General features: G+C 34.6%; 2 protein-coding genes across 13 annotated transcripts in view; one reads left to right on the top strand and one right to left on the bottom strand.

Moving 5' to 3' along the window:
* The window catches only part of Tgap1l8 (GTPase activating protein testicular GAP1 like 8), a 62,811-nt gene extending 50,418 nt beyond the window's left edge, over positions 1-12,393 (top strand). For 7 of the 9 annotated variants that reach the window (XM_039103646.2, XM_039103644.2, XM_039103647.2 and 4 more), the window contains 6 exons: positions 2,495-2,637; positions 3,877-4,035; positions 6,507-6,616; positions 7,692-7,878; positions 11,197-11,413; positions 12,140-12,393. In XM_039103646.2, the coding sequence (XP_038959574.1) occupies positions 2,495-2,637; positions 3,877-4,035; positions 6,507-6,616; positions 7,692-7,878; positions 11,197-11,397 (800 nt within the window). In that variant the 3' untranslated portion in view covers positions 11,398-11,413; positions 12,140-12,393. The remainder of the gene's footprint in view (positions 1-2,494; positions 2,638-3,876; positions 4,036-6,506; positions 6,617-7,691; positions 7,879-11,196; positions 11,414-12,139) is intronic. The other 2 variants (XM_039103645.2, XM_039103650.2) reach the window with 2 other exon arrangements.
* Positions 1-13,044, bottom strand: part of Tgap1l12 (GTPase activating protein testicular GAP1 like 12) — a 697,215-nt gene that overhangs the window by 416,262 nt on the left and 267,909 nt on the right. For all 4 annotated transcript variants that reach the window (XR_005500942.2, XM_063282873.1, XM_039103653.2 and 1 more), the window contains exon 12: positions 662-779. The gene's annotated coding sequence lies outside the window, so the exon portion shown is untranslated. The remainder of the gene's footprint in view (positions 1-661; positions 780-13,044) is intronic.

Raw genomic sequence — 13,044 nt, 5'->3', positions numbered from 1 at the left:
CCAGGTGTGTTTTCTATAATGTTATTATTTTATGTACAAAGAGGCTTCTCTGATGAAGAAAGGTGGCTCAACTTATTTGTGGACATAAGTCTAGTATTTAGAATGCTGTAAAGAACTTGGCTGATTTAGTAAATTAATGTAATAAATTTTAAGGTTTATGGGTAGTCTAGCCTCCATAAATTTGGCAAGATTTCTAGCACCACACATGATTTCAATCCTGTTGAGGGAAATTGTTCTAATTGTTAAAATATTTGATATGACTTTCCACAAAATATGGATGGTTTAGGTAGCACTTGGATTCCTGTCATGTTTGAGGGCTTGAGTGCCCGTTGCCAAATAAATCTTACAGAGATGTCTCAGCAACAACTGATTGTAGCTGGATATGTCTTAGAAGATTTTTAGTTTTAAGTCATGTTTCAAAGTTAGATAAAATAGTAGGCAGGTTGATATGTTAGGGAAATAATGAAAGTTGTATCTTCCTGTAGCCCCTGACAATAACCAGTATGGAAAGATATCAGTATAGGTGTAATACGTGACACTAACAGGTCGGTTGTAAACAACTGCTTTTTGATTAGATTTAAAGGTATTTTCATTACCACATAATTGCCCATTGTCCTGGATCTTTCATTTGTTTTCTCACACACAATGCTATTCCACATACCTCTTTGTAGTTCAAAATTTTATTCCTTGTTCTTTCTCTTTAGAATTATCTGTACAGGTCCTTTGACTTGTCCAAGTCACAAAATTTCACTCCTCTCTGACAAGATAAATTCATTTTCCTAGTATAAGAGAATATAAATGCAATACAAATATACAATTCCTTCATTTTTGTCTACTTATTTTTCTTCTTTCCACATCTGAAATTAGTCTTTATCGACTATAGTGTGAAACGTTAAAAGTTGAAATTTCAAGTAATAAGAGAATGCTTTCCATACTGAGTTAAGAACATTTAACAATGGCTGCCTTAATTCTACAATGTTGATAATCATTCTATCACCTAGACTTTCCTTCCAGTGTGTGTTGCCCATCCTCTAGGTACTTTTGAACTATTTTGGAACCAATGGCTTGCTGTGCTCATATTTGTTCATACTCAATGGACTCAGGTTTTGTACTGCATTGTAATATTATGGGAAAATATTGCAATTGATTGAGGGCAAGGGGACACACATTAGAAATGCAGAAGACAAAATATCTCGTTTTGAAGATTATGGGATAGTAAACATAAGTGAATCTAAATATTAAATACAAATAATCATATTTCTTGTAAACTATTTCAAAAAATATCAACATATGAATTATCACACAAAGTGAGTACTATTTCTTTATAAAAGTCACAAATTTGTTGAAAGTTAAATCAATGATACACCATCATACACAGTAAACTTCAGAAGTATTATGTTACTTTGGGGAAACACTAACCAACAAGTAAAAGATTTTTACGAAAATAAAAAAAAAAGGCAAAAGAAAAAAAGAAAAAAGGTGCAACCAAAAAGATAATTTAAATATATCCCCATGCTCATGAAACAGCAGATTTATATAGTAAAAAGCCTAAAATAACATTATGATTCTCTCCATTTTATAGATTGGTAAAACTGATAAGATTTTTGATGTTATTAAGAGAACAAATATTATACAATGGAGTTTTTTTTACCCACATTCCTGTGAGTCTTCTGCCATGTTCCCTTGACCTCACCCCCACAGCTCAAAAACTTTACCTTGAAAACATTAAGTGAACAAGGACAACACCAATGAACATGAAAAACTAAGTAAATGGGACCTCAAAACTATGCAAAAAAAATATAGGCAATTTCTTCCTGGACAAGGGTATGCAATTTTCTCTAAAACAAGTGTAATTTTTGGATGCAGGAGAAAAATAGAAACTGTTTTCTTATCCAAACTGATAGTCAGTATATTATTGGCTTGAAGCAGTTAATGCTTAGAGTTATTAATTAGCAGTATTTATCGGTCTTCGTTATTTTGTTGTTGCCATATATTTTTCCCCTTGTTTGATGAATGACCATGGGGTTATTTATCATTTCTCTCCTCTTGGGTGAATGCCTTATCTTCAGTTTGCTATATCCCATTTGTAGACCAAGATCACTGAAGAGAGATGGCGTACTGGTGATTACACTATGTAATTTTTCTCCTCCTTTGTAGATATGATACTTCTGCTCAGTAATAAAGTGTAAACTAATATCTGCATTTTGTGACATGTTGAACATTGATCCAGGCCCACCTAAATGTTAGAATATCCATTGAAATTCAGGTGTTTGTCTAATGTGGTCAGATTTATATGTGACTTGATCTTTTTCCTTCATAGTTTGTATTTCCTCCTTTTTGGTAGTTTTGATTATTACATGACTACTTGATGTTGTCTATGCTTCTAGTACATTAACAGGTATCTCTTTGTATTTCATTATATTTCTATGCAATGAAAACTGTAAGCTAGGGGTAAGTGAATTCAGTTACAACAATGATTTCCCTTCTTTCTTAGATTCAGAGAAACAACAAGGCAGTAGTGTATGTGCAAGCCCACCAGGACCGCCCATAAATCCACCACAAACAACAAAGAAATGCTTGTTTGGCAAAACTCTTAGGAGTATTTTTGAAGACAAAAAGGTGTCTGGTCTAATACTTGTGAGTATCATTTTGGGTTTCTACATCACCATTGTTCTGAGAAAGTTATTCAGTCAAACTGTTGAAGGTTTAAATAACCTATCCATGAGTGTAAGATCATGTTAAAATAGAAATAAATTCCACTGCATTTTGAATCATGTAATTGTAAGAAAAAAAGAAATAGTCTTCCCATATTTTGCACAGTTTTCATAAGAGATCCAAATTGACCAGCTTCTGAGAGGAAATGGGTCCATGGAAGTGCCCTGCTGATTGACCAAATGAAAAGTCTTTCAGCTTTTTTATGACTCCATATTTCTCTGGAGTCAATAACTTAGTATCATTTCCCATGAGATTACTCAATCTTTTAAATTAATAATATCTACAGATTTTTATTTTACATTAACAATTTCTTATGTATACATACTGTATTTGATAAGTATGAACATCTTTGATGATAGCAGACTATATTTAAATGCAACCTAATATGGCTTAATCTTTTTTAAATGAGGTAGTAAACTTCTTTGGAAACTTATTTTTTCTCTCCAGCATCTATTTTAGAACTATAGCTGTGCTACTAATTTATGCTCCTTGTGAACAAATTTATCTTCCAGAAACATGAGCATTACTGCCAATTTCTTAGGTATTCTACAGCAGAATTTTCTGGTAACCATATTTTTAACAAATAATTGACAATGAAGTAGGTCTTGAATGTTATTCATTTTTATAGAGTAAATTTGTGGAAGAATGTTTGAAGTATGCTTGGGTTATAAAATGTGACAGTATCTTTAGACATAGTTGAAAATAAGAACTGATAAAAACGAAATGAAAATCTCAGAAATGTACTGAAAAAATCATTCTTAAAAACACAAAAGTTAGGATTCATAATAGAGGCCAGGACAGACAGGAAGTAATATAGTGGTTTGATCTCTGTAAAGGAAATATCCCAATAGTAACTTAGTATCGCAAGCATGAGAAAGTTATCATAGGGGGAAACAAAATGCAATAGAGGACCATTCACCAAAATGTTTTGTGGAATAAAAGTCCAAAAAAATCCATGATATTTCAAATTGTGGAAACAAAGGAATAGGCAAGAAAAAAATATTTGGAAGCTAAAACAGAAAAAAGTTCAATATCTTCTTCATTCCACTCTGTTATAGTTCTGCATCCAACTTTCCTTTGTTCAGGTTCACAATACAAGACATAGTTGTGCTTCAGATGTGTGGATCTCTAATAATGCAAGCTTATCCTTATCCTACACAGGATATGTTGTCCATAATTGCCAAAAAAGGGCAAGAATCGGATGATTTATTCAAAATTGTACATGAAAATTCACACTTTTCCTTAAGGAACAGGATTGACAGTGAACAATGCATTGACTGGAATGTAGAAAGCGTCCTAGATATAGCATCCGTTTTCAAGGTAAGGCAGCTTTTTGAATCAACAACATTAAGCATCCCTCAAGAGATGCATATGTGCTTTCTGTCCGTGAGATTAAATGAAATGACTGGTTCCTGGAACTTTGGACCCATTCCCTCTTGATAAGAAGTATGGTAGGTAAAATCTGACAAACACAAAGATTCACCACAAGGGCACTTTTGAACAGCTTCTGTTGAGAGAGAACTTCCTCATATATGAGAAGGGCTTTAGTTTGCCGTTAACAAATGTTCAAACTTATTTCACCTCTGACTATACCACGTCAAGTAATAGCTAAGTTATAATAGTGATAAAGTGTGTTTTACAAAATGCCTTCCGTAAATAATACTTTCCAAAAATATCCCTCACAAATAACTGTTCAAAATGGCTAGTCTACCATTGACCTACAATAGGCTATCCAGGTTGGATATTGATCTCTGTCCAGTAGATATATGAAATTGTTTTCCTTCTCAATCAGAAAATAATCCAGCACTTTCACGTTTGCCAGATATTGCCATCCCAATTCCATGTCAAACAGTCAAGAATTAACCTAACCTACTTTTAACTTGTCTACCATTCTTAATTTGTCAGGGAGCTGCAGTGACTCTAGAGCAAATATCTTTGTTTTATTCTTGTTTGGGCCATGATCTGAGTTAGCCTCTCAGAAGACTGTGGATCTATGGCCTAGACATCAAGAGAAAAGATAATGCTCTGGGATTAACTATGCTTATTAACATTAGGCAAAGGTACAAAATGATTGCTCCTTGGTCCTTGAGTTTGCCAAGTGTGTCTGGTCTTCATTGCCAGAAACCTGGGACCATATCATGGGGAGAAAAGTTATGATCAGTGACTGAACGTAGCCATGTGCATTCAAAGCAATTTCCAGGTACAAGAGGACCTGGGATTCTTCCATTTTTATGACTTGCTAGCCTAAGAACAATGAGAAAGTTCATTGTGGTATTTGAGAAACAAAGACACTTCCTGTTCTTCAAACAAGCTGAAGCTTACAACTTAATTTAAATAGATGAATATTTACAGATTTTAAGAAAAAGGTATGAAACTCTGAGACCTTCTCTCATGGAAAGCAAGGAAGAAACTTAATCACTATTCCTGCTGGGTCTGTAAGCATAGGTGTACACATATATTACAGCTTTACTCTGTGTGAGCTATAATACAGATTCATAAATTATACAATCATGATGAAGTAATTTCTGGTGCTGCCATTTTTTGATACTTGCCTCTTTCAAAGAATAGGATTTTGGTTTGTTTGTTTTGGTGATTTTATTATTAGTTACTACCAAAATCATCATCATCATCATCATCATCATCATCATCATCATCATCATCATCATCATTATCATCATCATCTACAATTATTTGTTTTTTCACTTTAATTCTTGTATGCTGCCCTCTACCTCTTCTCCCCTCACAGAGTTTCTCTCCCTCTCTGAGCCTATTAGGGCCCCATGGATTATACTCCCACCTTGGCACTCCAACTCTTTTCAGGGTTAGCACATCTTCTCCCCTTGATGCCAGTTTGGGGAAGGTTTTTCACACTCAACAGCTTACAGAGACTCCCTGTGCCACATGTTGGGGGCCTCACATGGAGATTAAGCTTTACATTTGATATAAATGTGCTGTATGTCATGGTGCAGCTTCTGTGGTGTTTTTCGTTGGTAGTTCAGCCTTTGATACCTCCCAGTGGTCCTGGTTATTTGATTCTATAGCTCTTTCTATGGAGTGCCTATCTCCTTCATCGCATGGAATCCTTCCCGCATTTCTTCCACTCAAGTTCTTGATTGATCTATAGGATCCAATGATTGACTGTGGCTCTTCATATCCTATTTCATTCAGCCTCTGTGTAAAGCCTCTCAGAGGGCAGATATGATAGAATCCTGTCTAGATGTTCCATATAGGTTCTGGCTTCCTTCCAGGCAGAGAGAGATTTGGGCTGGGGAGTGGAGTGCAGATCTATGGTTGCAAGTTGTGGTATGGACTTCAATCCAGGAGAGGCAATTTGAACAAAGAGTAGGTTTATTTCTTTGCTACAGGACTCTGTTTCTTTGCTTCTAGTCTTAGGTAAGAAAACACAAGATCCTGCATATAGGTTCCATGTTTGAGCCAAGATTCTGGCTAGATGATAGTTTGGGAAATTTCTATGGAAATACATTCTCAACCAGTGATTCTTAGCCACCCTAATACTGTAACACTAATATATTTCCTCATGGCTTGGTGAGTCTTAACAATTACATAATTTTCTGCTCTTCACAATTAAAATTTTGCTGATATGAGTTATAATGATAAATGGATAGAATATCTGATAAGGATGATACATGAAATGTGACCCCCAAAAAAGATTATGACACACAAGTTGGGAATCACTGGCCTTAACTGCTCATTTTAAACAAAAATGTTTATCAAGTACTTTCAACAATGTACATCGCCCATTACTTTTCTATTTTATTTTCATTAAAAAGGACTTTATTAAAAACATAGATGGAAGCTTGCTGACATCTGATTTATATGAAAATTGGCTTAGCGTCATGGATGAAGGGACTGTGGCTGGAAGAATTACTGCCATCCAAAGGTAATGATAGAGCAAGCAAGTAAGAAACTGCACCAATATAGAAGCAGTGCTTTTGTAATGTACATAGGCTTGTGTTTACAGGATTATAAGCTGAAATGATATCTCATGCCAAGAGATTTCCTTAGCCCAGACATGCATTGCCACTTTTTAAACATGTTCATTTGTCAAGCTAGATGATAGAATCATGGATGTAATCCTACCTGGCAGTTTTCTCCTTTATAACTGTCATGGTTTAAAAGACAGTCTACGTAACACATTGAGTGCATGTCATCCTAGAGTGAGATAAATTAAAACTATGTGCATATAATACCAGTGGATTCTTTGCATACCAGTATCATTGCCATTGTATTGTGAATATTTCACCTGTTAAATATATGTAATTGATTAGAACATGAAGCTATTACTGAATTCTTCTTTCTCAACTATAACTACCTAGAGAAGTCTGAGACAGGTATAGCTTGACTTCTTTGAATTACTTTCCTGTGTGATACTCCATAGACTGATTTCATATGTAACAAGAGCTTTGAGTTCCCACTGCTACCCAGGAGCCCTGCATCTGCCTTGCTTGAAGCAGAAGCTTTTACAACTGAATTGTGTAGGTTCACCAGTTTTATTTCTGCTCCATATGTTCTAGATTGTCACAAGTGTGTTACATGGATTCATACTACTTTAGATATAAAATGTATATCCATGGAGGCTAGAAAGATGGTTGGCTGTTTAATAACACTGGATGTTTTCATACACAGAACACACATGATTTACAATAATCTTCATTCAGTCTAGTACCAGTGATCCTAACACCTTCCTCTGGCTTTTGCCATTTGCAGTCATACAACTATTATTTAGAAATTCATACATAGTTTTAAAATATTTTCCAAGATCCTCCACAGAAATATGATTTCAGAAAATATTTTATGTAATACTCTAGCTATATATTCTTACTTCTTTTGAATTCTGATTATATTATGATATGGTCTACACAATATTTACCATGTTTTTTTCTTTGCAGTTAGTTTTGTAACTAACATTAGTTTTCAGACTGTCTAACATAAAATTCTCCTTTTTCTTTTTTTAGACTTTTACTAAGGATCCCACAAGAAAATTTTAGTGTACTAAACCATCTCATTTCTGTATTAGTAATAATCAAAGACTCATCCATGAATAATTTAAACAGTAAGAGATTATCTATCCGCATAGCTCCTTATGCGCTTTGGGATCGGACTAGAAGGGGATCATTGTTTGGGAGTGATATGTCAATAAAGGTAAGAGGATCTGATTTTTGCCTTTGGGAACAAAATTCTCATTGTGATGCAAGAATTAGGAACACTTTGGAAAGATCATTTCTGTAAAAGGAAAACCTAGGGTTGTATTTTTTTCTGGAGTGGGGTGGAATATATATTGATCTATTTCAGGAAGATTTGAAAAGGGAGATTGATAATGTATTTCAAAGTAAGTTAATAATTTCATTATTTCTTTGTTCTTTCTTTTTTCTTTTTATATATTGATTGTGGCCAATATTATGTTTCACGTATAATGGTTGTCAAAGAAGACCAGAGTGAAGATTATGAAAATCCGTATTTCCTAATTATTTTTTCCAGTGTATCCCTATTTTGGAGATTAGAATAGTTGTATTTCATAGTTGTGAGAATATTATATCATTTCATATTCACATCAAGTGAATTGCTGGTCGTGTGTGTGTGTGTGTGTGTGTGTGTGTGTGTGTGTTTGTGTGTCTCTGTGTGTGTGTAAATGAAGAACTGGTGTGTGTATGTTATTTTGTGTAATTTCCATTATTTTAGAACTAACCTATTTTAAGTACAGTTTTAAACACTCAGGTTTTATGTACCTATTAATTTATGATAAACAGATACATTAACATTTTCACTAATTTACTCTATATCGAGATTTCAGGCCCTTCCACTAAGTCCCTTCTTCACAACCACTTCCTACCTCCATTCTCCTTTACTGCAAGAATTTAGACGTGACATTCTTACTCTTATATATAAATTCGCAAGAGGAATAAATTCACCTCCCCTGGAAGCTAGACAGAGAAGCCCAGCTAAAAGAAAGTAATCCAGTGGTAGACATCAAAGTCAGAGCCAGTGCACACACCAAAATTTATGGAACCTACCTGAGATCAAGCTGCACATCTGCTACATATTTAGGGGACCTAGATCCTGCCGCTAGTGCAGATGAAGGGGACGTCCTACAGATTCAAAGCTGAAGGATCACAATGATTAAAGGCTACAGCAAGTTACCTGGATATAGACGAAGAGGCATCTCTAAGGATTGCAAGTATTGAGGGAGTGAAAATCCAGAGGGATTGAACCAGACCAGTGATTTAATTCAATGTACATCTGCAAGTAAACTGTTTGGACAAAAGGCTATAATGTCTGACACCTTATGGCACATCATGTCTCACACAATGCATTTTTGAAAATGTTTTCTAATTTTAGTTTTTTTAATTTTTAATTTAAACCTAAAATTTAATTTTAATCTGTGAAATTAGGGATGGAGTATTATTACCAAGGGATATATGGTAGGATTGAAAATGGAATGTGATTACTTAATAGTATAATGTGAAATTTACAGAGAATAAATAATGGACATATATTTTGAAAAGGATAAAAGGCAATAAACAGATAAAAATGAAAGAAAGCACGGTACATGTTAACTAATACTTCCCAGGGATTAGGTCCAGAGGAAGGAAGACATAGTGATGTTACACAAGATGGATGAGGAGAGCCTGAGTGACAGCATGAATAGGATTCACATCCAGCAATCTACTTGGCTTGGACTAGAAACATACCATTTTAAGTTACTTTTTAATTACCAAGCTACTGGAAACCTAAAATCCAAGCCTATATCAAATTGCATGTTAGGTCTAAATTAAGCAATAAATACATTTTTCACTTTTAATAACTTTTATGGACAATTCTTTCAAATATATACTGTTGCATGATCAAGTGTGAAAACAAAGAAATAAAGCTATTCTCTAAAATATGCATATAATATAAGACAATCCTCTGACTGTGATTTTCCTAAGAATCATTTCTTTCCTGTCCTGTGCAGAACTGCTCAAACATAAACTTAGGTGCATCTTTGGAAGAAACATATGTGATGAGTAGAGTTGACTTAACCTATGCCATCATCTCAGAACAAAAGTTACTTATCAGTGTTGTCAATTTAAGAAGCGTCATAATTTTCTCTTATTGCTGAGACAAAACATTGATGAAAAGCAACTTATAGAAGACAGTTTACACTGTGTGATATACTTGCAGTTACCAGTTAACTACAGAGAAATGTCAGGGCCCAAAATGAAACAAGATAGGAACCTGAAGGCAAGAACAGAAGTAGAAGCTGAGAAGGAGTTCTCTCTCCTGTCTTGTATCTCACATCTTTCTTTTTCTGACTAAGAGCTAAAGGGTGGCACCATCCTGGAGATCTGGGCCCTACAAATTGCAAGTTTAATCAGGACAATATACCTTAGAGTTTTATAAAATACATCAATCTGATGGAGGCATTTTCTGAATTAAGACTCCTTCTCACCAAGTTATTCTTTCAGTCCCTTTCTATTGCCTTACTAAAGTACCAGGAGCAAAAACACCAGCAAAAGAGTGCACATAGGGGAACCCATAGGTCCAGCTTGATAGAAAATTATGATACTTCTTATATTGAACAACACTGATATGTTACTTTTGATAAGGCACAGGATTGCCTTATTGGGCATCACTGGGAGGGTAGCCCCTTAGTCCTGTGGAGTCTTGATGACGCAGGGTATGGAAATGCTTGGTGTTGAGGCAGGAGTAGGTGGGCCAGTGAGGGAGAACAGTCATAGAGACGGGGTGGAGAGACAGGGTTTGTGGAAGGGAAACTGGGAAGGGGGATAATGTCCAAAGTGTAAATAAATAAAATAACAAGTAAAAAATAAAACAACAATGACCAGAAAATCTCATTGAAGTGTTTCTTAGAGACTTAGAAATGTTGAGGGAATATAGTCCTTCAATGTCATGACAGAGGAGCATGCCTATAGAAAGGCAGAACAATCAAACAGGATGCTGAGACCTGATGGCCCTTATCATGGGAAGTAAACCTGTAGCAGGGAAAGTACATTGAAATTGGGCACCTGTATTTTGTAACCCTAATCTAAGCATTGTCATATGTCCATCAGGGGGGCCAAGGGACTTAAACCACCAGAAATCTGTCAAAAAGTGTGTATTGCCATGCCTGGAATTAGAGTGGCATCCCTTTCAATCCATCACAACGAAACCACATACAGCCCCAAAAATTCAACAAACCACTGTCATCAATTTGATTCACTCACAGTTTTTGGCAGCATGTCAGTTCTGAAATTTTGTTTGGTTGATTAGTCCTTCTATTCCTTGCAATCTATATGAAACTTTAGCAAGTTTTAGTAAAATGCAAAGAACTTAGAGTCTCCATTTCTGAGACTTCATTTCATGGGTTCCTATCTGTTTGTGGCAACCGTTATTTTTCTCATAATTTTGGATTTCATTTTTAAATTTCCATTTTGTAAACTATGTGAAATGACACTCTTGAATTTGCCTTGTGTATTACAGATATCTCTTATGCAAATCATGATTGACAACTATATTCCAATATTTGAAAATTATAATAAATATTGCTCTGATGGACTAAAGACATCTGCTGATTTCATAAATTCTTCAGGAAAATCACCTATTATGAAAGAAGTCATAGGTGACCACAATGGGAAAACCTGTGATGATGAAGAATTTGATATTTCATATACTATCCTGTAGGAGGAAAGTCCTATAGGTAAGCCAAGATTTAGTTAATCAACAAATGAATGGAATGATAATATCATTACCTGATTTCATAAATTTGTAAATCTCATAGCAGCATTGGGGCACAAAATTTTATTAGAGTACAGAAATTTTTTAAAAAGTTTCATTAAAATATGCTTAAATATATATATATATTTAATAAATATATATTGAAGCACATATATATACTCACATGCTTAAATATATCTATATACACAGAGTTATGTATGGCTGAGTATTTAGCACCTATAAGAATCCCACAATATTGTATTTCTTCTCATGGTCCTTAAGTCATAGGGAATATCATCCATATGAAATTATTATTTTTGATAAGATCATTTGGAAACAATTATTTGATTTATATATCCATTACTCATTCTGCATACTTAAGCCCTGCACCACCGTCAACATGCTCAATTAGCCTAGTGCAAAAATACTAATGTTTTTTAATTTCCTATGAGAGACACACTTGTCAAAGATTAGCTCTGGTACAAATATTAAATTGCATGGGATCAAGTACAAAACATATGTGAAGAATGATAGAGGCTAAAACACACGTGATCATTAGGTAGTAACACACATACATATCCATTGATAACTAAAGTAATTCTTTGTATAGACTTAAGAAAATATATTGAAATATTACCAGTATCTGAAGTAACATGAATCTATCATCTGAGAATATTTGTCTAACAATGACGTTTTTTGTTTCGTTTAGCAGGACAGAACAGAACAACCACCACATATAAGTGGTAGAGTATGACTGAAGACGTTCTAAGGTCATTCTATTCTTATGTTCCTGTCTACCTCCCACTAAATCATAGCAGAAGATATTATTACAAGATCCTACTTCTGCTTTATATTTCACCATATTAGTTACAAATAGTTTCCCTAATTATTCTTATTATATGCTGTAGTTTATATATTTGCTATTATAATAAATTTTATTAAATTGTGTTATTGCTTACACTACAATGTGCCTTGTTCATGATTCTCCATAGTCTTTGGAAAATGGCATTTTTCAGTCTCTGCCTCTACAGCCCACTTCTAGTACTAGTTTTCCCACCTCAGTTACCAAAGTATGGCCAGAAGCTAATGACATTAAAAATCTCTCAGAGTTATGCCTCGAATCCAGTGCCATAAAAAACTAAATAAAATTCCATTAACAAAATTAATCATCACACTTGTTGAAATTAGAGGTGGATTATGGTTTTTAGAATACACAAAATGACCTGAAAACATATGTGCCTTAGCAATTGAGATGTGAAATGAATTTGGGTTATAAAAACATACATTAAGAAACAAGCAAAACTGGGTATTGTAGCACCAGCATCTCTAGACCAGAAGCTTCTACCTGGATGGAGAGTAGAGTTGGAGACATTAAGAAGTTAAGACAAGGCATTTGGCCAGATTTTCCTGACATGTTGTTCAGTAATGATTAAAAAGAGATCTTGTGACAGAAAGAGAGAGAGAGAGAGAGAGAGAGAGAGAGAGAGAGAGAGAGAGAGAAGAGAAGAGAAGAGAAGAGAAGAGAAGAGAAGAGAAGAGAAGAGAAGAGAAGAGAAGAAGAGAAGAGAGAGAAAAACGCTGGAGGCTCTTAAATTTCAATAAGCTGAAAGCTGC

The sequence above is a fragment of the Rattus norvegicus genome, chromosome 2, assembly GCF_036323735.1.
Source record: "Rattus norvegicus strain BN/NHsdMcwi chromosome 2, GRCr8, whole genome shotgun sequence".
NCBI lineage: Eukaryota > Metazoa > Chordata > Mammalia > Rodentia > Muridae > Rattus > Rattus norvegicus.
The sequence above is the reverse complement of the archived record's forward strand: the minus strand, read 5'-3'. Positions and strand labels throughout refer to the sequence as shown.